We start from the raw sequence: 24317 nt of genomic DNA on the forward strand, positions 1-24317 counted from the left end.
AATATTCCCTTCGAAGTCGATGGCAGCTTCCTTGGCATAAGAGAGTGATGCCGCTGATCCAGCCCTGGTAAATGGTCTCTCTCCCTGGTTGTCGTCGGCGTTGCCACATAGTCCGTTTCTGATGGTGATGGCGCGCCTCTTCTTGCTGTTGTGTGTGTGTGGCGATGCGTGTCTCTTCTTGCTGATGTAGGTCTGTGGCGACGCTTGTCTCTTCTAGCTGTTGCATTTGTATTTGTTGAATGGCGTTGAGCTCCTCGATTTGTTGTTGCTGTAAGGCGCCACGCTCTTCTGCTCGGTGCAACGCATTTTGCTGCGCAATAAGTGCTGCCCGCAGCTGCGTGATGATTCCAAGAAGTTCGTCATGCTCTGGAACATTCTCGGAAGCGCCTTCCTGCGACGTCGCTCGCCCTGGATTTTCAGGATCGGTGTTGACCAACTGGAGTACAGTGCCGGCGGCGCCAGGCTCATCTTCTCCGAAATTCTGGCCGGTTTCTTCGTCTGGTTCTTGGCCTCGAATTTCAAGCGGTATTTACCCAAGACGGGCCATCAACTCGGCCTTTGCACCTTGGGTTGCCAAACCTAACGCTGAAAGCCATCTTTTTAGCTGGATGACCGAAAATGCGTTTAAATTAGCTTCATTCATGGCGTAGATTTGACCACTTCTGAATTTGTGGTAGACAGAATACACTTTCAGGATGACTTATTTAATTTACCACTACGTCTTTATTTTACAACCTCTTTCTTATCCGCCGACACACAGAATGCCAGAATTAGCGATGCGCTCTCAGACTCATGTTATTTTACATCGGCTTAACAGACTAAACATCGGTATCTTATAAGTATCGGTATTAGTGTTAAACTATCGGTATAGCCTACTACAAATATAATATATAATATTTAAGTCCTAAGTCCTAAACTAAAAAATAATTGCCGGGGACCATAATACACCAGCGAATCCCTCACGATCTGCGCCGTACGCTCGTCCTGTTTGAAGATCTAGCTCGTAACGGGGCATAATTTGTCCAGATATGATGTCCAACAATGATCGAATATGGTGTTTTCCTACAAACGATCTATATTACACTCGATGAAGGCCTAAATTCCTATTCCCGAGGCGTTAACTACGCCCCATACCATGAAACTCCCACCAAGCATCTAATTCCTATGGAAAAACACGGTGCACCGCGATGGTAGGAAGTTCCATGGTGTCGGTAGCAGCTACAGCCCCGGAAGTTGAAAATTTGGCCCTTGTCGTTTGTAGGAAAACACTATATTCGATCATTGTTGGACATCATATCTGGACAAATAATGCCCCGTTACGAGCTAGATTTTCAAACAGGACGAGCGTACGGCGCAGATCGTGAGGGATTGCTTTGCATGCAAAAAATGAAATATAAAAATGCACTTAAAAATACCATAAAATACCAAAATGTTAGTTTTCTGGCCGATATATAAGTTATGCATGTATGTACATACATATTCATACATACATACATACATACATACATACGTACATCCAAACCGCGAAATGGTGTCATTTTTTCTGTGGCGGACTTATGACGCTTCAAAGCGCCATAAGTTCGCCACAAATAATTTTAAAGAAACATAATTTCGCTCGGTTTTATGACGCTTTTAGGCGACATAAGATCGCGGCTGGCGAAATAATTTCGTTTTTCCTGCGCGAACTTATGGCGTCCTCAAGCGTCATTAGATCTCGCGAAATTATGTCGTTTTAAAACGGCGAAATTATGGCGGCGGACTTATGTCGTTACCCCGTTACGAAGTCTCCGCTAACTAATGATGGGTTCCAGCGACTGTTGGTAAACAGCCAATTAAAAATCCTTTTTAGTCTTCCGACCATAGGCAGTGGGTCAGGCACGGCCTTTAAAGACCTTCAATGAACCATTCAAGGGTGTTTAGCCCTTGAACATTCGCAAGTCTCAACAGAAAATTGGGATTGCCGCTTAATTTTGCTCTGTTCCTCCAAATTGCCAAAGGTCACTCTCTTATGGGGGCAGTTTTTGAGCAACAAGAAGTAGCTGAAGGACCAGGAGCTGCACCACGGCCGGCGCAAGGTGCCTGCCCTGAAGCTGGAGCTGAACAACCCCATTAAGCGTTTCTACCGCGCCCCGCTGAACAAGGTCTGCAACATATTGACACCTGTTCTGGGCTTCCAGCGTGCGTGCACAGTACGCTTCTGGACCGGAAAAGCACTCCTGGCTCTCACCGGAATCTACGCCGGTGCCTACTATTTCAAGTACAATCAGAAAGATTTGACCCGCAAGGGTGGCTGGCGTGTAATTTTCTGCTGCAAGGGGTGCGTACCCGGAGATGAGGAATATCCCAAGGTCTCCGATCGTTCGGCTCCCTCCGATTACGCGGCCCGTGGATTCAAGCAGTCGCCTTATAGGCTGCAAATCGTTGTACACCTGGCTTAGTGATTTTTCTTAAGTAAATTTATTATATCAAAACAAAAATCACAATAAATATGGAAACGAAAAAAAAAATATATATATACTTTTGAGACATAAGTCGAACAACGTGCACGTTTTTGTGATCTATTCTCCATAGTGCCTCATCCAGTTCGCTTTCTCCAGATGACTCAACCGCAAAAAGCATTATCTATCAAGCAGAAGTGTTGCCTTAATTGTTTCGCAAGAGGACATAAACTTTGGGATTGAGCAGGCATAGCTGTTTTACATGCAAGGTACGGCATAATACGTTGCTGCGTAAAGGCAATCCTTCTAACTCTATTAACGCAGCTCAGGCTCACACTCCTGAACAGCCCATCTCGAACACTACGGTTCATTTCGCCTCCAATCAGCAGGGAGTTCTTCTAGGTACGACCATTGTTCAAGTGTGTCACCTAGGAGAGAATTTTCCAGCCCGTCCACTGATAGATTCGAGCTCCGAAGGCAACTTCATTTTCGAGAATCAAGCTTGCATTTCAAGACATGAAAACAAGAATCAATGGGCTGAAGCAAGCCAACTCCGCTGTCTCGCAAAGGATGTGCCACTTGCAGATGCGCACTCCGGCAAAGCCACTGCTCTTGATCAACACCACTGCGTTAGTATTTCCAAATTTGTCCGGCAATCTTCCGACGAGCACAATCGATCGCAGCATTCTTGATAGACTGCCAAATATGTCCTTGGCAGATCCGTTGTTTTTCCAGCCCTCCCAGATTTACTTTCTAATAGGTGCGGATATTCTTCCGTCTGTCCTCCTGTCAGGCTAAAGCCCACTAGTATGGTTTCGTCCTTTACCACACAGGTGGTAAAATGGATATCCGAATCGACCATGGAAACACTTCTCACAAAATTTTGGGAGGTGAAGGATCTTCCATGTAGATTGGTAAAGGAGACTGACAAATTGTGTGAAGACATTTTCGTTCGCTTGAAAAAGAAGCTCGTTCTCAAAGACACCTATGACTCAGTGATCCTAGAGTATATCGATGGCGGATATTCAAATTCGTTTTCAATGCCGATATCACCAAGATATATCGGCAGATTCTGTTAAACGCAGAGCACACCTTGTTTCAGTGAATCCTATTTCAAAATGGTCAGGGGGAAATATCTGTCTTCGAGCTCAGACGGTTAAGTTGGAGTTATTTGTGCCCCTTTCCTGGCCCTACGAATACTACAGCAACTGTCCAACGATGTCAATGCCAAATATCCATGGGCGTCTCATAAAATTTCAAACTAAATGTAACTAATGTCCTCATTTGTGGTTCAGGCCAATATCCTAATGCTGGATATATGGTTTGCCAGCATCGGATGGGATGAGTTTCTTCTCGGAGAACTGCTACACCGTTGGCATGATTTCCTTCGAAGCTTTAGTTTCCTCAACAAAGTTCACATCCCGCGTTGGGTACAATTTCGACTGAGATTACACGTCCAGATCCATGGTTTCTGTTGTGGGTCCCAAAAGGCTCATAGCGCAGCGATTTATGTTTGCATCCAATACCGATACCAGCCAGTGGTCTCATGTGCGTTCCGTGCACAACCCAGCATATATAGCCAGTCGTGGAGTAGCGGCTGAAGAGCTGGCGACCAGTGAGCTGTGGTGGCATTGGCCTTCCTGGCTAACTCAGCCACAACAAAGCTCGAGCGTTTCTCCAAGCTCAACAGGGCACTACGAGCTTCTGCCTATGTTCATCGCTTTATTCAGCGCTTGCGAAAAAAAAACTATTCGAAGTGAGGAGCAGCTATCCTAATTTTCATGACTCAACGCAGATACTTTGCGCTCGAGTATGCCTGCCTGAACCAAAAGCGGCCAGTTCCAGCATCCAGTTCCATTCAAAATATGAATTCCTTCCTGGATCCTCACGGCCTCATCAGAGCGTGTGAATGATGATGAACGGCATCCGATCTTCGTTCCATTCAACTGTCATTTGGCTTGTCACCTTGTTCATTTTACGCATCGCATATCTCTGCACGGCGGGAACCAGATAATAGAACGTCTGATCCGCTCAAAGTTCTGGTGAAATAGGATTGATTCGCCATGAAATGGGATTGATTGATTCCCAAATTTAAATGATAAGTCTTCTTTTGAATTTTAATATTTCTTCACTTTATTTTTTGGTTTTTATTTGGAGCAGCTATGGTGCCGCTCCAACGATCAAGGAGTATCTGATTTTTACAATGTTCCTTAAGTAATAATTTAAGCTAGGTCTCGTAGCTGCGCTGCTCGCAGGCGGCGGCAGAGAGACGGCTGTGTATATATATTCTTATGTACAAAGGAATGTACTTATGTACATTAGCTATGCGCTCTCAAGTGGAGGCGCGAGGAGTATGCATATGCTGTCCGTTCGTTGCAATTATGCCGACACTAGCACTTTCTGTGTGTGGGCTAAGGCATATCGATCGGTTCATATTTCGGCCACTTATGGTTAATGACCGGGACATTGAAGTATGTAAACACTGCAACAATGTGTTACAGTGCGCACCCTTTAAGTACTTTGGAACAGTGGGTATTCAATATATGTGCATACTACACTGGATACCAAGAATGAAGAATTTAGTTAAGTGGGTAATTTTCTCCTGCAAAATATGTGTGGTCCACAAAAAATAGCTAGACTCAACTCATGGGCGAATTACCTAGAGAAAGAACATTCTTTTCGCGTCCACTTACGTATACGGGCATGGACTATGCCGGACCGTTCGACATCAAGAATTACACCTGAAGAGCCTGCCTCATTACCAAGGGCCGTGTGGTGGTGTTTGTGTGTTTCTCCACACAGCTCATCTATTTATAGGCTACGTCTGACCTCACAACAAAGAAATTTATCGCAGCACTCGCTCGATTCGTGTCACGAAGAGAATGCCCTCGACAAGTTCAGTCGGACTATGAGAATACCTTTGTTGGTGCGGCCGCAGTGCTGTCTCGTGAGTTTCTTCAATCTGTCAAGGAATCTGTATCGAACGCTTCTAGTCACCAGCAACTTCTTTGGCAGTTCATACCTGTAGGGTTATAACTTTATTGAGTTTCCCACAAATGTTTATTTATTATTATTAACTGAATTTGTAAACGATTAAACAATTTACATATATATCGCGCTTTGTCTTCACTTATTTAGTACTACTTACTAACAACCGCTCAGCTCTTCTCTTCTCTTAAGTGTAGTTTTCCCGCATCTCATAAAGCATGCCATCCAGAATCTTAGTTCTAGTCTTACATTAATCGATATACTTCAATACTAAATTTTTTTATAAACTCTGCTGCTGTAAACGAGTGATTGGGACCTTCTTGGCAAACATCTTGTTCTACCCCGTAGCGTCCATGATTTTTCTTTGCAACTTATAAGGTCCAACAAATTTTGGTCGTAATTTCATTTTTGCTCCATATTGAGTTCTTTTAATTGATACTAAATCCACTGCCCCGGAAACAGCTAGACTCCGGAAGTTGCTATCGAAGCAGCCAACACTACAGAGTCAGCACAAACGCGACGACGGACAGTGGACTAAGGGCAGCGAAGAGGCCCTAACAGCACTAATGCACGCGCATTTCCCAGGATGCACTGAGGTACCCGATGCAAATTAGCACCAGGACCTAGCAACTGGAGTAGAACATCTCCCAAAAGGTTTAATATCCTCTGGTAGAATCCACTGGGCTATAGACTCCTTTGCGAGGATAAAAGCACCAGGACCAGATGGAATATTCCCAGCCATGCTGCAGGTGACCAAGGAGGTGATCACCTCATGGCTCTACGCAATATATACAGCTTGTTTAAGCACGGGCTATATCCCTATCCAATGGAGGACCTCTCGGATTCTCTTCCTGCCCAAAGCAGGAAAGTGCAGCCTCGTGAACCCCAAGGATTACAGACCGATAACCCTCACCTCATTCCTACTTAAAACGCTGGAAAAGCTGCTGAACCTATACATAATGAACGATGTAGGGAGACAACTGTCGACCAACCAGCACGCCTACACGAAGGGGAAATCAGTGGAGACGGCACTACATTCGTTGGTAGCCACCTTTAAGAGAGCCCTAAACAATAAGGAGTATGCACTTGGTGTGTTCGTGGACATATCCGGGGCATTCAACAACGTTAGCACAGACGCAATAATGGATCGCCTAGAAGCGACCAACTCGTCCCCCGCTATCAACTTGTGGATAAAAAATCTTCTAAGTTGCCGGCGGGTACAATCAGATTGGGGCACCGCTTCCATGGTGAGAGGAGCGCACAGAGGCACGCCGCTAGGTGGGGTTCTGTCGCCCCTCCTATGGAATCTGGTGGTAGACGACCTAATCAAGAGATTCGAAAGGAAAGCACCAAAGATAACAGCTTATGCGGATGACATAAGCATAATTATCTCGGGAGTCTGTCCATCGACCCTCAGCATCATGGAAACAACACTCAGGGAGATATGTGAGTGGGCGGAGAAGGTAGGACTCAATATCAATGCGGATAAGACGGACCTTATTCTCTTCACAAGAGATACAAGGTGCCGCAATGGATCCCCCCGAAAATTAACAATACCAGGCTGACCCCGAAAACACAAGTCAAATACCTCGGCATTGTACTTGACAGCAAGCTGATGTGGAAAGCAAATGTATTAGAGAGGATAAAAAAGGCCACCATTGCGCTATATGCATCCAAGAAGAAACTGGTCGCTACAAGGTTTCGGGCACAGTTCAATTGGTCGACACATGAGCAGTACATCTGACTACATGATACCCAGAACGTGCCCGGATGTCAACACAACAGTATTCATGGGACCAAATGTCTGGAAATCAGGCCAGGACTCTGCTCAACACCTCAATATAACATATACACCGACGGCTCCAAGATGGAAGGAGGAGTTGGAGCGGGCATATACTGTTCAGACCCTGAAATGAGACTGTCGTATAAGCTACCAAGCTACTGCAGTATATTCCAGGCGGAAGTATTCGCCATCAGGAAAGCAGCAGAGTTTGCGCAGAGCATAAACCGTCCACATGAGGCGGTCAATTTGTTCGTAGACAGTCAAGCGGCGATAAGATCCATGCAATCATCAGCGGTCAGTTCCAAAAATGTACTGGCAAGCAGGGAGCCACTAGATAGCCTAAGCACGACTAAGTCAGTGAGGATCTACTGGGTTCCCAGCCACCAAGGCATAGACGGTAACGAAACTGCGGACGAACTTGCAAAGGAAGGCGTTGGACTGGCGAGTGAAAGAACAGAAATCGTCCCTATCTCCCTAAGAACGCTCCAAAGCGAGCTAGAGAAACGGGCTGACGCAAGCGCAAAAAGCAGGTGGAGGAGTAATTCCGCAATCTGCAGAATATCAAAAATCATGTGCAAAGAACACAACGAGAAACTCACCCACTACGTGCTGCATCTTCCGCAGAAGGACTGCAGAATGTTAGTGGGTATTCTTACAGGTCACTGCCTGTCTGCTGCACATGCAGTCAAGCTGGGTATTACCGACAACGCCAAGTGCCGGAAATGTGATGAATCCGAGGCAATCGAAACCTTGGAGCATCTCATTTGCAAATGTCCGGCCCTAACGAGGGCAAGAATGAGATACCTAGGCTCTCCAGTTCTGGCATCGCTAGAAGATGCCTCCAGGAGAAAGCCAGGTGAACTCCTTGCCTTTGCGAAAAACACCTTGATATTCAAGGATCTCGAAACCCGTATAAATAGTCTCTAGGTCCATTCAGGAGTTTCCCCGGGATATATTGGCCTATGTGTGGCCCCTCGAGGGCCGTCCGGTCTAACCTAACCTAACCTACTAAATCCCCTACATCATATTCTATTTCTATTTTCCTCTTTTCATTGAAGCTCTTTCTATTTTCTTGCTGTATTTTCTCAATGTTTTCTTGTGCCTTTCGCCTGATCTCTTCACGTTCTTGTGTTAATGCCTTTAAATCTATTTCTTGTAAAAGTTCTCTAATTTCGTCAGTTTTTGTTTTCATTTGTAAGCCTGTTAACAATGAGAATGGTGTGAACTTCGCACTTCGAGGGGGTATGTTGTATATAATCTGCTGTATCCGATCTATATGTGCATACCACTTGGTCGAATTGTCCTGTCAGAGTTTGTTCAGCATTGGAATAACAATTTTGTGGACTCTCTCCACCTGTCCGTTACCTCTTGACATACCTGTAGTAATGTGCAACAACTATATCCCTTCTTCCTCACAGTAGTCTCGAAATAAACTCGAAGTAAACGCTGTTCCTCTATTTGTTACAATTCTTCGCGGAATACCAAATATTGCCGCCTGCTTTTTGAGTTTATCTAAAACTTCTTCAGTCCCTGTAGATTTAGTGGGGAATAACCATACAAACTTCGAAAACCCATCAACTACGATAAATATGTGGTTGTACATCTTGTTGATTTCTGTCAGAGGTCCTAGGTGATCCACGTGATATGTTCCTAACGGTTCTTGTGCTTTATCAATCGGACATACAAATCCCTCTTTCTTTCCTCGCTTAGCTTCAGCATTCAGACATTCTACACAATTTCGAACTATTTTCTCTACCTTCGATTGTATATTGTTTACAGAATAATTTCTTTCTACCAACTCTCTCGTTTTCTTGCTTCCAAAATGTCCTTCTCGATGAGCCTTAGTGATTATTTCATCCTGCATTGATTCTGGTACTACTAATAGTTCTTTATTTGGGTCTTTGTAAAGAATATTATTTCGTACAAAATAGTCCTCATAGGTTTTCTCAGACTCCAACAGCATCTTCAAGGCTTTGATCCTGACATCTTTGTCCTGCGCTTCCCTTAAACGATACCCTAATGCTTCGACTAACAGACAGCATGACACTCTACTAAAAGCATCTACATGGTTCATTAGACTACCCGATCGGTGTTCGACTTTGTACCTATATTCGTCCAAAAACATTGCCCTTCTTGCTACTCTTACAGGCATATCCTTTTTCCCTACTATCATTGCAAAAGCGTCACAGTCCGTTATTATCTTGAACTTAATTCCAAGTAAGTATACTCTCCACTTTGGTGGCATTTATTATAGCTAGTACCTCCATCTGCATTAGAATGACACCAAATCTGTGCTTACTGGCATCTGTGTGAACCTCCGTGACAGCTTTTGAATCATACAACTTAAGCACTGGAGTTTCAACTATTAAACATTTCAGATGTTCGAACGCTACTAACTCGGAATCCTTTAACTCGATATACTTCTTATCGGTTCTTTCGCTTTCTTTTCTTGTCATGTTATGTCAGTTAACGGTTTTTCTTCTGTTGTTACGAAGTTAAACCCAAGAATCTTTGTAACGCTTTCTTTGTTTTTGGACTTGGAAAGTGTAATACAGCCTCAATTTTGTCCTTTGATGGAGAAATAGACTTGTTTTCGATAACAAACCCCAAAAACTGAATTCTTTTTTGCAAAAGCTGTGATTTTTCCCACTTGATACGCTATACTCGCGACTGTTTAAAACTGCTTCAAAACTGCTAGTTCTTCCATTTCGTCAACTGTCGGGATAACTATATCGTCCATGTAGACTATTACCTTCTTTTGTTGCACTGAATCTCTCAAAACGGCGTTTATATATCTGCAGAATACTGCTGGCGAGTTTGATATACCAAATGGTACAAAATTAAACTCATACTGCCCATTATGAGTCACGAACGCAGTGTACTTCTTAGAATCTGGCTCGAGGACATAAAGTAACCATTCCTGAGATCCAACGTTGAAAAAACCTTTGCACCCTTCAATCGGTCTAGTACGTCATCTATTAACACCATAGGAAAATTGTCTCTTCTAATTTTTAAATTAATTTTCTGAAATCGCAACAAAGTCTTTTTGAGCCATCTTTCTTACCAACCAGAACTACTGGTGCTGCGTATGGAGAACAACTGGGTGATATGATTCGTTCCTCTAACCAATCTTGGACCTGTTTTTCTATGATCATCTTATTTTCATATGAAATTCTACGTTGGGACTGATAAATAGGAAAATTGTCTTCAAGCACAATTTTAATTTTTACTGGCGACTCAATTTCCTTTTTTTCTTTATAGTTCTTTATCAGCTATTCAACCTCACCTCTTAAACTCTTACTAAGATGATTTAATTGCACTCCATTGGATGTCTTAGGTTTAGAAATTACCTCACTCACGCACAATCCTTCAAATATCTCCAATACTTCTTTTTTCTTGAACTGTACACCACCTGAACTAAAAATAATATCTACTTCCTTCAAAACGTCGTTTCCAATGATTTTTGCATACTCAATGTCTTTTTGTTTGATTACATTAAAAGTTACATTGAAGCACACGCCCTCTGCTGTGTGTCACAAATTGTCCAATCGTTATAATCTCTTCATTCCCTATGCCTCGCAAACTCTTTGTCTCCTTCCTCAGACATACTCCTTTTAACTTCTTCATTAGATCTTCCCTCATCAAGCTTAGATCGCATCCAGAGTCTATCATTGCGACAAAATATACATCGTTTGCGCACATAATCGTATTTATTTGGTCATTTAGACTTCAATACACCTACTTTCTCATTTTTTCGTTTGTCTTCCCCTGATTGCAATTCTTAGTAATGTGACCAGTTTTGTTGCATTTAAAGCATAAAATTGGCGCACTGCATTTTTTTGAAAAATGTCCCTGCTTGCCACATTTAAAACACTTCCCCGTAATCTGGGAGATTGGCTTTCTTGTACTGACGCCCTTGGTACTATCCTTGACCTGTTTGTAAATTTTTATCTCTGCTTTCAATTCGTCAAGTGTCCGGCATCGGTACAGGTTACTCTTGTTTAATTTACTGTCTGGAACACCATCCACGAAGTACGATATGAGACTTGTTTCATCTAATTTGACTTATTTGACTAGCTTCCCAATCTCAATCAGGCTACACAAATACTCACTAAACGTTTCTTTATCAAGCTTAACTCTGTTTTTGAGTTGTTTATGTACTTCAGCTGCACACATTGTTTTACCGAACTCTGCTCGCAGCTTTACTTTCAATTGTTCCCATGCTCTTACACCTGTCAGACCTCTTACAAACAATTTTGCAGCTCCTTGCAACAATTGCTTCCCATAAATGTATTTCTGTAAGCTATCCCATCCTACCGTTGCAGCACAATCTTCAAATTCCGATATCCACTGATTGATGTCTGGCTGATCTGATCCTGAAAAATGTGATACACTATCCTGAACGTCTTTGAGCGTAAACCTTGATGCACTCTTAAAACCATCTGTCTCTACCTCTTGATATTCGCTGGACTTAACTGAGTGCGTCTCTTGCTCTTCTTTATCTCCCTCAACATCTTCTTCTAAATTGTAATGCTCTAACAGCCTATCCTACAGCACTGATTTTCTACCGGTGGAATCTAACTCTAAAGCTCCTAATTCCTCCACTTTTAAGGACAAAATCTTTTTAGCTTCCATACTTATTTGTTAACTACAGTTAGGTTTCTCAATCCTTATACAATTGAAATCCGTGCTTCTAACTTCTCGATATATCGCCTGCTTACATTCGGTCATCCTGCTCTTCGTCGTCTGTCCCAGACGACAACAAGTCTTCATTTGCTGCAACATACCTCCATAATTTGATATTGTCTACGCTTGTGGATGTATAATTCGGCCCTTCAAAATCGGCAGCCTTCTTGACGTCATAGCGGCCACAGCATTTCACCTTTACCACTTCGTAAGGGCTGTAGTGGCGACTGAAGATCCACGAGATATTTTTTTGGGCCTAGAAGCATGCTACAGATTTAGTGAATTTTAAGCCAAGCTTTGGGGCGTATATGGTGGCAAACAGAGGTCAGCTTAAAAGCAGGCAACGGTTTCCGCTATCTTAAAGCCGAGCTTTTAGTACGGGGGCATAGAATTTGTGAGCTGCATTTTGTGGTATTTGGCAAAAATAACAAATAGCTCATAGCTGCGCCAGGGAAGATCTGAAAAGCTTTTGGTTCCAATTAGCACTTTTTTTTGCTGCTGCTACCAAACTTGGGTCGCTCCATCCGTTTCCGTACTAAATTCTTTTCAAATCGAGAATCGGTGGAGTGCACAAGCCCTCAAGTTGCTCCCGCAGCCTAAAGACATATAAAGTGCCAAGTCCACGGGGACAGTATATCGAGTGGAGAAGTTTTTGCCAGATCTTAAGGAATCCCAAGTAAGTAGACAAAAGCTGTCAGTGGCGGTGTACAGTGCGTAACCCCTTCTGTTGCCCAGGTCGCAAATTAATTGTCAGCGAAGACAGCAAATCGAACGCAGGCGTCGACCAGCACCGAGAGAGAGGTTATATCTTGGAAACCCTCTTTTATTTTTGTTGGAACCTTTTTTAATCAGCGGGTAAATGAAATTATGAAATAGTGCTATTTATTTGTTGCTTACTGTGGATATATTTTATTCAGTGGATCGAGCCCAGCAAGCAGCATTTAAGTTCCGGTCCCGAGGAGCACCTCCTAAGAGGGGATGAAGGGCTAGGAAGCCGGAAGGAGAGAGGAAGTAAACTACTGTGCTTGTGCGAATAAATCGGCCACCAGCGCGACTGCGCAACATAATTTAGTGGCGACAAATTTGGTTGCAAGTTAGGCAGTGAGCAGAGGCTCGAAGTGTTTGACCTTCGCATGACCTCTGTGTCCTTTTACGCTTTGACTATTGGTCGGAGCCATGAATATTGGTAGTCAGAAGATCAGTGGCCATAGGCAAAGTAAATGCGATTAAAATGCGAATTAAGTGCAACAATTAAATTGTTTAATCTCCGGATTTTAACCTCGACTAAATCTTGGTTTTCCCAACTGCTTAAACTTGACCTCGGCCTACATGGCGTGTCATAACTCTTGCGTATGGAGTTTTGCTGCGTAAACTTTTGCTGCGACTAGAAGTCAATAACGATGAGAAGAACCTTCTGTATGAATTTATAAAACGTTATTAATAATTTTTAAATATTTAAAGAAATTGTTTAATAATTATGTTTAAGTAACTTGTATTATTTTCTTGCTCAATGTGAAGGATAGAGTAGGAAGAAAATTCCATTTTTCAGCTTTTGTTCAAACTAATGCCATGAAACTTGCAATCATTGAATTCCAGCTCACCTTCGAGGGAGATTGATCTTTCGCCGATGGAAAAAAAAATGAGTGAGTGTTAATACAAAAGGAAACCGTGTGTATTAAAAGTTTAAACAAAAGCGAAGAGGAACAGAACATAGATACGTTTCTACACTATGCTAAAAGTTAAGGTTGAATTGGAAATTGCTACATATTAAAGATAATGAATTACTTTGAAGAAAATATTGCAAGAAATTAAATAAGGAACTACGGTGGCTAAAAGAAAAATTAAACTTAAATTATTATTGAATTTTTTTTTTTTTTTAATTTTCTTCGAGAAAATGAAGTAAATTAAATTAGCCATTTAAAAAATGCAAACCAGAGCAGTGTTCAAACAAAAGTTAAATTAAATTAAACAACTACATATATTAAAAGATATTTTTTTTTTTGTTTTTTTTTTAATTGTTTTTAAGCATATATATATAATCCATTTGTTCGCCTGATTTTAAATGAATTTATAGATAATGTTAGCCTTAATCACTAAATTTATATTAAATCTTAATGTTTAATGAAATCATGCTGTCTTAAATATCTGCGTTTTACCGACTCGAAGATGACTCCACGGTCGTAAGGAATAAAAGGGATCACCAAAGCCATGCTCTAGCGGCAGGTGATCGTAGGTAGGATGGGCAACATGCGAGCACAACAACATCTGTGTCTCTGCAAACAAATTAATTTTCTCTCTGTCCTTCTATCTTTTCTCTAAACTTCTGCTTTTCCTCTAACTTCTCTCCTTCAGCGAATTTTGTTTATTATATCTTCCGGTTTAGTTCTAGCTTTTATTTTTTTTTGTCGCAGCACGCTCAATTTCTTGTCTTGTTAGTAATGATGTGTAGTCCGTGTCGGAGGTCTGGGTCAGCAAGACCACCACCCCCAAAGCCGACGAGCTAGAGCCGGAAACATACAGCGTGCCCCAGCAGCTCAGATCCTCCTAAAGCCGACAGCGTTACACACTACAGGGCCAATAAAAGAATTAGCCAGTTTCCTACCGGCGATGAACTGCGTCCGCTTAATAGCGACCAAGTCTCCTTCTTTATATTTGGCCTCCTTCTTTCTCTTCTTGTCGTAGTTGTGTTTATAGACATCCTGGGCTTTCTGTATCTCCATCAATTCCTGTTCCAGGATTGTAGTAGCTTGTCTGTAATTTTGGTCAGCATCTTTGTACCAAACATAAGCTCAAACGGTGCTTTCTGTGTAGTCGAATGAATATGCGAGTTTATTGCTTTTTGTACATCGGCGACGAACCTATACCATTTTGTTGTATCATCTGCAGAAAGTATACTAATAATGGACAGGATTACGCGAGTAACTCGCTCTATCTGGCCGTTTCCTCTATCCACTCCAGTTGTTGTCCATAGTTCCTCAAAAGCTTTTGAAGTGAAAGCTGCATCTCTATCAGTCACGATCCGAGCAGAAAATCCGAATATTTTTGACACTTCTTCCAGCTTCTTGACAACTTCATCGGCCTCTGTAGATTTTGTAGCAAACAACCACACGAACTTTGAAAATCCATCGACCGTTGCAAAAAAGTATTTGTACAGTTTCGCCGTAGAATCCATTGGGCCTAGATGCTAAATGCAGCGTCTGTAACGGTTGACCTCCTTTGTCTATGCAATTCAGATTACCTTCCTGTTTACCAGTCTTCTTATTGGTCATTATGCACTTTATGCATGTGGCGATAACCTGGGACACCTTTCGTTCCATGTGTTGGATAAAAAATTGCTGCTGCAGGCTGTGCATTGATTTTGTTACCGCAAAATGTCCATCTGAATAAGCTTCAGTTATAATTTCATGTTCCATTGCCTTGGGTACAACTATTAGATCACGGCCGTCCATTGTGCTTTCTTTCTGTTCCCACCAGCAGAATAGTTGGAAATCGGATTAAGCAGTCAACATGTTTCTTCCGATCAGCGCTACGATGTTCCACTGCAAACGAATAATCCTGTAAGGACAAAATACATTAAGCCACCTTGCGAGGAACATCTTTCTTCTTGATAGCTTGAGTAAACGCCGCGCAATCCAATACGAAGTTAACACCCAGCAGATAGTGTCTAAACTTCTCGATCGCCAAATATGCTGCTTTAACCTCCAGAATATAACTGTGTCGTTTGGAATCACTTTCCGAGATCTTCTTACTCCAGAAAAATATTGGGTGAAGATTCTCCACAAAGCCATCTTTTGATGCGTCTGTGTGTAGTTCCGTCTGTGCATTCTGCGAATAGATGCGAAGAACTGGTTCTTGGCAAAGGCTAGCCTTTAACTGATTAAATGCGTTCAGCTCCTCGGTGTGCTTCTTAAACTCGGCATCCTTTTTCAGCAGGTTTGTTAATGGTCGTGCTATGTGTGCATATCATTTTATGAACATGCGAAAGAATCCAGTCAGACCCAAGAATGACTACTCTGCTTTTACATTTGACGGGATAGCAAATTGCTTCACTGCTCGAGTTTTTTCGAAGCCGGGCTAGATCTTTCCATTTTCAACTGTATGTCCAAGGAAATCAATCTTGCTTTCTAGAAAACGGCACTTTTTTTCATTTTATAATTAATGAAAAACGAGCAGCAACCTCCAGGACTAATTTCAGCTTCTTCAAGCACTCGTCTGCTGTCATGCCGTATATAATTATGTCATCCATATAGAATTGCATAACATCTCGGAAAACAAGATCTTGGGGGAAAGAAAAAAAACGGCGTTTATAAAACGCATGAACGTTGCTGGCGAGTTTGTGAATCCAAAGGGTGTCTTACTGAATTCGAACAGGCCTTCCTTCGTTATAAAAGCTGTGTATTTTCGACTCTCCTCTTCTACTGGAACGTGGAAAAAACTGTTTTCCAAATCCATTACAACAAAAAGCTTCGCTGCCATCATCCATAAGCGGCACGGGAAAGAAGTCTTTTAAAACCATGGCATTGAGTTGACGAAAATGAACGCAGACTCTGTTCGATCCATCCTTATTTTTGACGATGACGATTCTACTAGCAAAATTCGACGTCGACATAATCTTCAGCTCGATTGTGCTTTTAGCAGCGGGCGATTCCGGCTTATCACTGGTTCGAACTGCGGAGGAGTATGGATTTCAAGATCGGCTTCGACAACATTATATATACTTAGCTCATTGTGCGCCTCTTGTTCCACCGGCGCAACCTCCTAAGAAAAGTGAAAGCCATCCTTATCCAAAACGTCGCAGAACTTGGACATAAAATCGTAGCCCAGCAGACCGTTGTCCTCCAGTTTGTCATCCTGCACCATGACGAATTTCTGCTGAACATTTATGTTGTCTACCAGCACATCAGCAAAAAAGTATCCTTCTGGGAATGTTTTCGTGTTGCCAAGACCTCTCAGCATTGATCCAGACTTCTCCAATTGTGCACTTGGGAACATTTTAAACACGGTGGCTTTAACGATGGACACATCGGCACCTGTGTCAACTAAGCAATCGATGGCGACTTTATTGATGACAACACACTTAAGGCGGTTATTGTCCCGTAACACTTTTATGCTTTGCCCAGCTTTTGAGCAATTTCTCGACATGTGACCAGTTTTACCACACTTGAAACATTTAGTTGCAGATTGAATGATTCTATCATCTGCTCGAATATTGCATACTGACTCTGTAGTTCATCATACGACTTGCAACTGTACATGCTGTATCTGTACTCGTTTTTAATATTCAAGCCGTCGACGATGTACCAAATAACAGACATAACATCCACGCCATCAACGAGCGCTGCAATTTGCCTCATCTGCAGAACATATTCGTGGAACGATTCGGCTTCTTGTTTCTTTCTCTCAATCAGCTTCTTATGTACATCATCGGTAGCGTATGTACGTTTAAATTCAGCGATCAACACACTTTTCAGCTCATTGTATGTTCCAACAAAGACTGAGTTTAAGAATAAAGCTGCTGCTTTGGTCATTTTACTGCGAGCTTGTACATAACGCTGCTGTTCAGCCAAGACGTAGGCATCTGCATTTTTTTCAAAATTAACAAACCACTGCTCTACCGGAATATTTTGTCCATCAAACTGGTGAAATTATACTCGTGCTTTGTACTTTCTGAGCATTTTGGCATTGCAAACATAAAACTTCACTATTTCTTCGAAATTTTTACTGTTTTGCAAAACTTGCTCTTCCATCGTTGCAGTTTTCAGTTGATTTAAAGTCAGTTTTTCGTCTTCCCTTTGTGTTTCTGCTTCCGCCATATACTTGTTCTTTTCGCCAACTGTAGATCGTGTGTTATATGATTGTCTCTATTGCACTTCTGGTTTTGGTGGTTCTAACGGCTTTTGTACGGCTAGAGGCTTCGTTTCGATTTTCTGTCTCTGTAGCACTGCGGCTTTTTTCGGAGTATTTCCCCTTTTCATATTCTACTGCACGTTTTTGAACAAATAAGATTCAGCGTAACTTTGCATTTTTTGTAACAGCGTCGACACACTTAAAACGTTCATCAGCACAAGTTTCGGCAAGGTTGAGCAAATGTAGATATGTGTTTATATGGTTTATTGATAATATGCGGTTATATAAGGATAATTAACAAAAGACAACTGCGACGATTCAATTACAACGTTTTCCTTTCAGCTTTCGAACTAATTTCGGCTATGGGTATACGGCTTTAGATCTGATTCGCTTCGACAACTGCTTAACTTTTTGCCCTAATACATTAAAAATGTTATAAACACTTTGATTTTTGACGAATTGTACACAAAATAAACTTCATCTGACCATCTTCTCCAGAACTTTTTCGACACGTCCTTAGCTCTTAGTGTATGATGGTCCTGTTCCTTTACCCGATAGTTGTGGACCTGTGTAATTAACGCCTTATAATTTTCAATAGTCTAATAAGAAAAAAGAGTTTGACTTCCGCTTTTTGCACTTTTGATCGTGCATTCCAAAAATCGGCGTTATATGGTTAACATTATATTATCATTATAAATTTCTTTGGGGGTATATATTTGATACTATAAATAAAAAAAATGCGATTACTAATATCAAATTGTCAATATAATAGACAGAACACGTAAGTTGGTATTAAGTTAAATACAGAAAACAAAAGACATCAAAATTATTGCTATCTTTAAATCAGAGCTCGCAGGGTTGAGTCCCGATTTCCAAAAAAGTCTCAACATTCAGGTTACGTAACCAGTTAGCCGCAAAAAGTCTCAACGAGACATCTGCCATGGGGCCTTTTTCTATTCTCTCGTAGCGTCAGCTGTTTGTTTTGTAAAGCGCGTGTTGGATCGTTAACGATATGGTGTAAGATATTGATTAAAATAAATAATAAATAAAATAAAAAACCATTTAACTCAAACTTTAAGTTATTTATTATTTTGTGTTTAAATTGTTTTCAGAATTTATTTTTAATTTTTCGTACGCATGAACTCAAATGTGTGCTTCATCCCTCTCTTTCTCAGGCTCTCTCTTCGACTCAGAAGCGAGCGAGTAGTTTCAATGCCGCTTGGCTTCCCGGATGCTTTGTCTTTGCGATCTCCTGTTACAGTTAACCGGAATCGCAAACAAAGCAAAGAATCGAGAACATCTGCGAGAGAGACCCTTTTCAGACTATTTGGTTGTTCTCTCTCCGAAAGAATTTGAATGATCAAAACGGTTGACCGTTTTGTGCGAGCTCTGCTTTAAATCATCGTTGATATTTGGTATACCAAAACGAAATTAAGATTGGGGTTTACCTGCCGATATATCCGGCTTGCGCCATCATTCCATTTCTATCATCCATGACTCTTTGCGGTTGATTATTTACAACTTTTCCATCATCGTTGCCTTTCCAAGTCCCATCATCTTCTTTAAATGATTGGCTTCTGTAATATTAAAAATAAGTATAAGTACATTTTTACTTTTTAATTTAGTATATTTTTTAAATGTTTAATTTTGCTGGGGTTTATGTTTGTGGATAAATAAAAGAGCTTAGTTGATGAGCAATACCACAAGCGACACACGCGCTATCACGACCAACGTGTTAGCAAAAGAGAACACGAGACTTGAACTTCAGCGTCGTACGTTTATACTGTTTGATGGCTTGCGAATGAGTGAACAAAGGATGAGGATAATAAAGAGACCACACTTCTTTTACAACGAATGGAAATGGAACAACTGTTTATGGAATTAGAAACGTTCAGTTTGCATACTTTAACCCTTCTTCTCAAGTGAAAAGTTTTTTAACAATATTGTTCACAGTTTTAAACCGAACATTTCCACAATTTTATCACGTTTAATTTTCTGTACATTTTTTCATTACATTCAATTACTAAGTCCTTTAATTCTTTATTAAGTGTTTTGTTCCAAATTCTGCCGGACTGCTTAAGCCCGTAGATGGCCTTGTTGAGTTTCCAAACATCGTTTGGCTTTTCTGCATCTATAAAGTGCTTCGGTTGCGTTATGAAAATTACTTCGTTTTCGCCAAGCTTGCCGTTAACCTTCTAATACCCAAGAGTGCCTAAAGGCACATATTATACCTATAATTTGTATTATCTAAAAAACGAGGAGTCTTTTAATTATTTGAATTATACTTATCAATTCACAATAAACATGTGAACTTATGAGTAGAAGATTTCAAAGCTCTCTTAAGCTTTATAACGGGACTTTTTTCGTGTTGTTTACATGCATCATGCATTCGCGCGCAAAAGTTTTGGTGTGCTTCGTATAGTGTGTTTTTGTTTATTAATAAAAGTGAAATATATTCTTTCTCATTCGACCTTCATCGAGTGCAGACGTGCATACGGACGACCGCTACTCGGGGTTTACTCTTGTAGTGTTTTTCATGGTAAAAAAGAAAATTCGGAACTCCAAACTACGTACTGATAGTTAGACCAAGCCCTACAGTGCGTATGACATACGGACACTAGTGCGTGACCGCCCTACTCACTCAAACACCTACATCTTGGAGCTACGAATGCCAAACCCCACCACCACCGGCTTCGATGGAAGACGCACCAACAACAAGCAGTGCAAACGCAGCAAAAGCAACAAAAACAACTAAACCAACGACCAATATTGCAAAATCGGTGTCAACGGCCGCAGACCAAATTCAATGGGAACAAGAACCGTGAGCTCCGATAAGCCACAAGCGGTTCCGGACATACAGACTGGCATGGATCGCTACATCCAAATTAAGCGTAAGCTTAGCCCACATAACACGGTTGGTAACAAACCTAAGATCAACCGTGTCACCAAAAGCTACGACCCAAACAACTCCAACAGATTTTCTCCGCTAGCAGCTGGTGAGAATAACCAAGCAGAGCCGGAGCAGGAGACTCAAAAACAGCGAAAGCCCCCACCCATTTACATTAGGGCGAAAAGCTTAAACGCCCTGGTCAACAAATTTGTTGTTTCATGTTGTTCAGCTTATTAAAGGGAACATTTGCGAAACCAAAGTTCAAACCAAAAGAGAAGAACACTTTCGAGCTGTGTCTAATTACCTGCAGGAAGCAAAAAAGAGCTTTTACACCTACCAACTAAAAAGCAGCAAGGGACTGCAAGTAGGGCTGAAAGGAATTGAACCAGAAGTCGCACCCTCTGAGATTCTAGAAGCCCTGAAAGGCAAGGGTTTCTTTGCCAAGAATGTTAGCAACATTATCAACAAAAACAAAAAGCCGCAACCTCTTTTCAAAGTCGAACTTGAGCCAGACAGTAAAGCCCTAAAGAAGAATGAAGTTCACCCGACCTACAAGTTGCAGTTCCTACTGCACCGAAGAATCACCGTGGAAGAACCGCACAAACGCAACGGTCCTGTGCAATGTACAAATTGCCAGGAGTATGGACATACAAGGACATACTGCACCTTTCGGTCAGTCTGCGTAGTCTGTGGAGACTTCCACAATTCCGCACACTGCCCTACGAACAAAGAAGACCCCAACACGAAAAAATGCGGAAACTGTGGAGGAAATCACACAGCTAACTACAGAGGCTGCGTGGTCTACAAGGAGCTGAAGAGTCGCATGCGACGAGCAACAGCTACACGCCAACAAAATACACAAAATGTGTATTATAATTCAAAAACTACTCCAGAAGTATTTTTTGTCAAAGCAGCCAGATGCTCTTTTGGTCCGCTAAATGCCCCCACGGGCATCTCCTACGCCGAAGCTCTACGGACAGGTATGCAAAATCCACTCCCCTCAAACTCAGTAAATGCTCAGCAGGCCCCAGGGCAGCCACAAAACAACCTGGAATCCATGATGGTGACCATGCAACAAAGTATGATGGAACTCATGTCATTTATGAAAACGACCATGCAAACGCTCGTCCAGAATCAGCATATGGTGATATAGCTGCTTGTAGCACAACAGTCAAAATAATCAATGTCCAATCTACGTATATCCACGTGGAATGCCAACGGCGTCTCACGGCATAAACTTGAACTAACACAATTCCTAAATGAAAACCACATCGACGCCATGCTACTGGTTGAAACGCACCTCACAAGCAGATACAACTTTCATATAAGAGGTTATACCTTCCACCGCACAGATCATCCAGATGGTAAAGCCCACGGCGGAACCGGCGTCCTCATCAGAGAACGCATCAAACACCACTTTCACCAAAGGTTTGCAACAAATTACTTGCAAGCTACGTATATTAAAGTGCAGTCAGGTAACGGCAACCTTGGCATTGCTGCTGTCTACTGCCCACCTCACTTTACAATCTCTGAAGGCCAATTCATGGACTTTTAGAACTCTCTTGGAGATCGTTTCATAGCTGCAGGAGATTACAACGCCAAGCATACGCATTGGGGATCCCGCCTCGTGACCCCCAAGGGAAGACAACTGTATAACGCTCTCATCAATGTGAGAAATAAACTGGACTACGTGTTCCCTGGTAACCCCACATATTGGCCAGCAGACCCCAGAAAGATACCTGATCTAATTGACTTCGCGGTGCAAAAAACATCCAACGCAATTTAATAAACGCCAAGGCCCTTCCGGACCTTTCTTCAGATCACTCGCCGCTGTTGATAACCCTCCTTCAAAGCCCAGAAACTACGGATCGCCCCTACAGGCTGACGTCGCACAGAACAAATTGGATGAAATACAAGAAGTATGTGAGTTCCCACATAGAGCTGACCCCCCAGCTCAATATTGAAGCCGACATCGACTCCTCCACCTCTGCTCTGGAAGAGGTACTTGTGACTGCAGCCAGGATCTCAACACCACAACAGAGGGATGTGCAAAAAATCAAATTCAAAACGAACCAGCAGATTGAACAGCTTATCCAAGAAAAGAGGCGTCTGCGACGGGCGTGGCAAAACAATAGATCGCCACACCCAAAGCAACGTCTAAATGAAGCCACACGCAAACTAAGCCGGGCCCTGAAGCAAGATGCCGAAAATGCACAATTAAGATATATTGGGAAACTCTCGCCAACCAGCACAAAGCATCCCTTATGGAGAGCTCACCCTAATTTAAGCTCACCGACTGAAACCATTACCCCGATAAGAAAGTCATCTGGTTGCTGGGCCCGCAGCGACAAAGACAGAGCCGAAACTTTTGCCTCACATCTCCAGGTCGTTTTCCAGCCGAACCCTGCTGCAAATCCATTTGAAACTGAAACGGAATCTACTCCAGCATCATTTCGTCCGAAAGAGAACACGAAGGTCATCAGGGAACTGAAGCTGAAAAAGGCTCCCGGCGATGACTTAATAACTCAAAAAATGATAACTGAACTTCCGAATTGTGCTATTGAGGTCATCTGCAAAATCTTCAATGGGATCATAAGTCTCGGTCATTACCCAGCTAAATGGAAATAATCTATAATTATAATGATACCGAAACCCGGAAAAGACCACACGATTCCGTTATCTTACCGACCAATAAGTTTACTATCATGCTTGTCGAAGTTATTTGAAAAATGCCTACTAAAGCGCATAATTCCTTATCTGGGAGCTCACAACATCATCCCAGCTCATCAATTTGGCTTCAGAGAAAAGCATGAAACTATAGAGCAAGTTCACAGAATAACATCAGAAATTCGCACAGCCTTCGAGCATAGAGAATATTGCAGCGCAATATTTCTAGATGTTTCTCAAGCATTCGACCGCGTCTGGCTCAATGGCCTCATGCACAAAATTAAAACACTCTTGCCGGCATACACACACAAATTACTTGAGTCATATCTCTACAACAGAGTCTTCGCAGTGAGGTGCAACGCAAAAACATCCGGCACCTATTCAATCGAAGCTGGAGTTCCACAAGGAAGCGCACTATTTGTCCTATATACAGCAGATATCCCCACAAGCGACCAGCTAACACAATCCACTTTCGCTGACGACACTGCGATCCTCAGCCGTTCCAGATGCCCAGTCCGGGCATCAACCCAGCTCGCCAACCACCTCAAGGTAGTCGAGAAGTGGCTATCTGATTGGCGTATTAAAATAAATGAACAAAAGTGTAAGCACATAACGTTTACTCTAAACAGACAAACATGCTCTCCGCTCTACCTGAACAGCACGCAGATCCCCGAAGTCAACGTGGTAACGTACCTGGGCGTCCACCTGGACAGACGCCTAACATGGCGAAGACACATTGAATGCAAGAAAATTCATCTAAAACTAAAAGCCAGCAGCCTCCACTGGCTCATAAACTCCCGATCGCCCCTGTGTCTGGACTACAAGGTCCTGCTCTACAACTCCACACTGAAGCCAATGTGGTCAGCCATACGACCACATTGGCTTCAGTGTGGAGTTGTAGAGCAGGACCTTGTAGTCCAGACACAGGGGCGATCGGGAGCACCAATCTAGACATCATACAGCGCGCCCAATCAAAAATCCTGAGAACTTTCACTGGGGCACCATGGTATATTCGCAA

At 42.3% G+C, this 24317-nt stretch overlaps 2 protein-coding genes across 2 annotated transcripts in view; one reads left to right on the forward strand and one right to left on the reverse strand.

The window, feature by feature from the left end:
• The window catches only part of Snap25 (Synaptosomal-associated protein 25kDa), a 351700-nt gene that overhangs the window by 102801 nt on the left and 224582 nt on the right, over positions 1-24317 (reverse strand). The window contains exon 6 of the mRNA XM_041776479.2: positions 19191-19319. Within this exon, the coding sequence (XP_041632413.1) occupies positions 19191-19319 (129 nt within the window). The remainder of the gene's footprint in view (positions 1-19190; positions 19320-24317) is intronic.
• Positions 1188-2438, forward strand: LOC108085691 (uncharacterized). The gene is made up of 2 exons (XM_041776407.1): positions 1188-1253; positions 2040-2438. Exons 1-2 carry the CDS (start codon positions 1188-1190, stop codon positions 2436-2438), a joined length of 465 nt encoding a protein of 154 aa, XP_041632341.1.

This window comes from Drosophila kikkawai, chromosome 3L (assembly GCF_030179895.1).
Source record: "Drosophila kikkawai strain 14028-0561.14 chromosome 3L, DkikHiC1v2, whole genome shotgun sequence".
Taxonomy (NCBI): Eukaryota; Metazoa; Arthropoda; class Insecta; order Diptera; family Drosophilidae; genus Drosophila; species Drosophila kikkawai.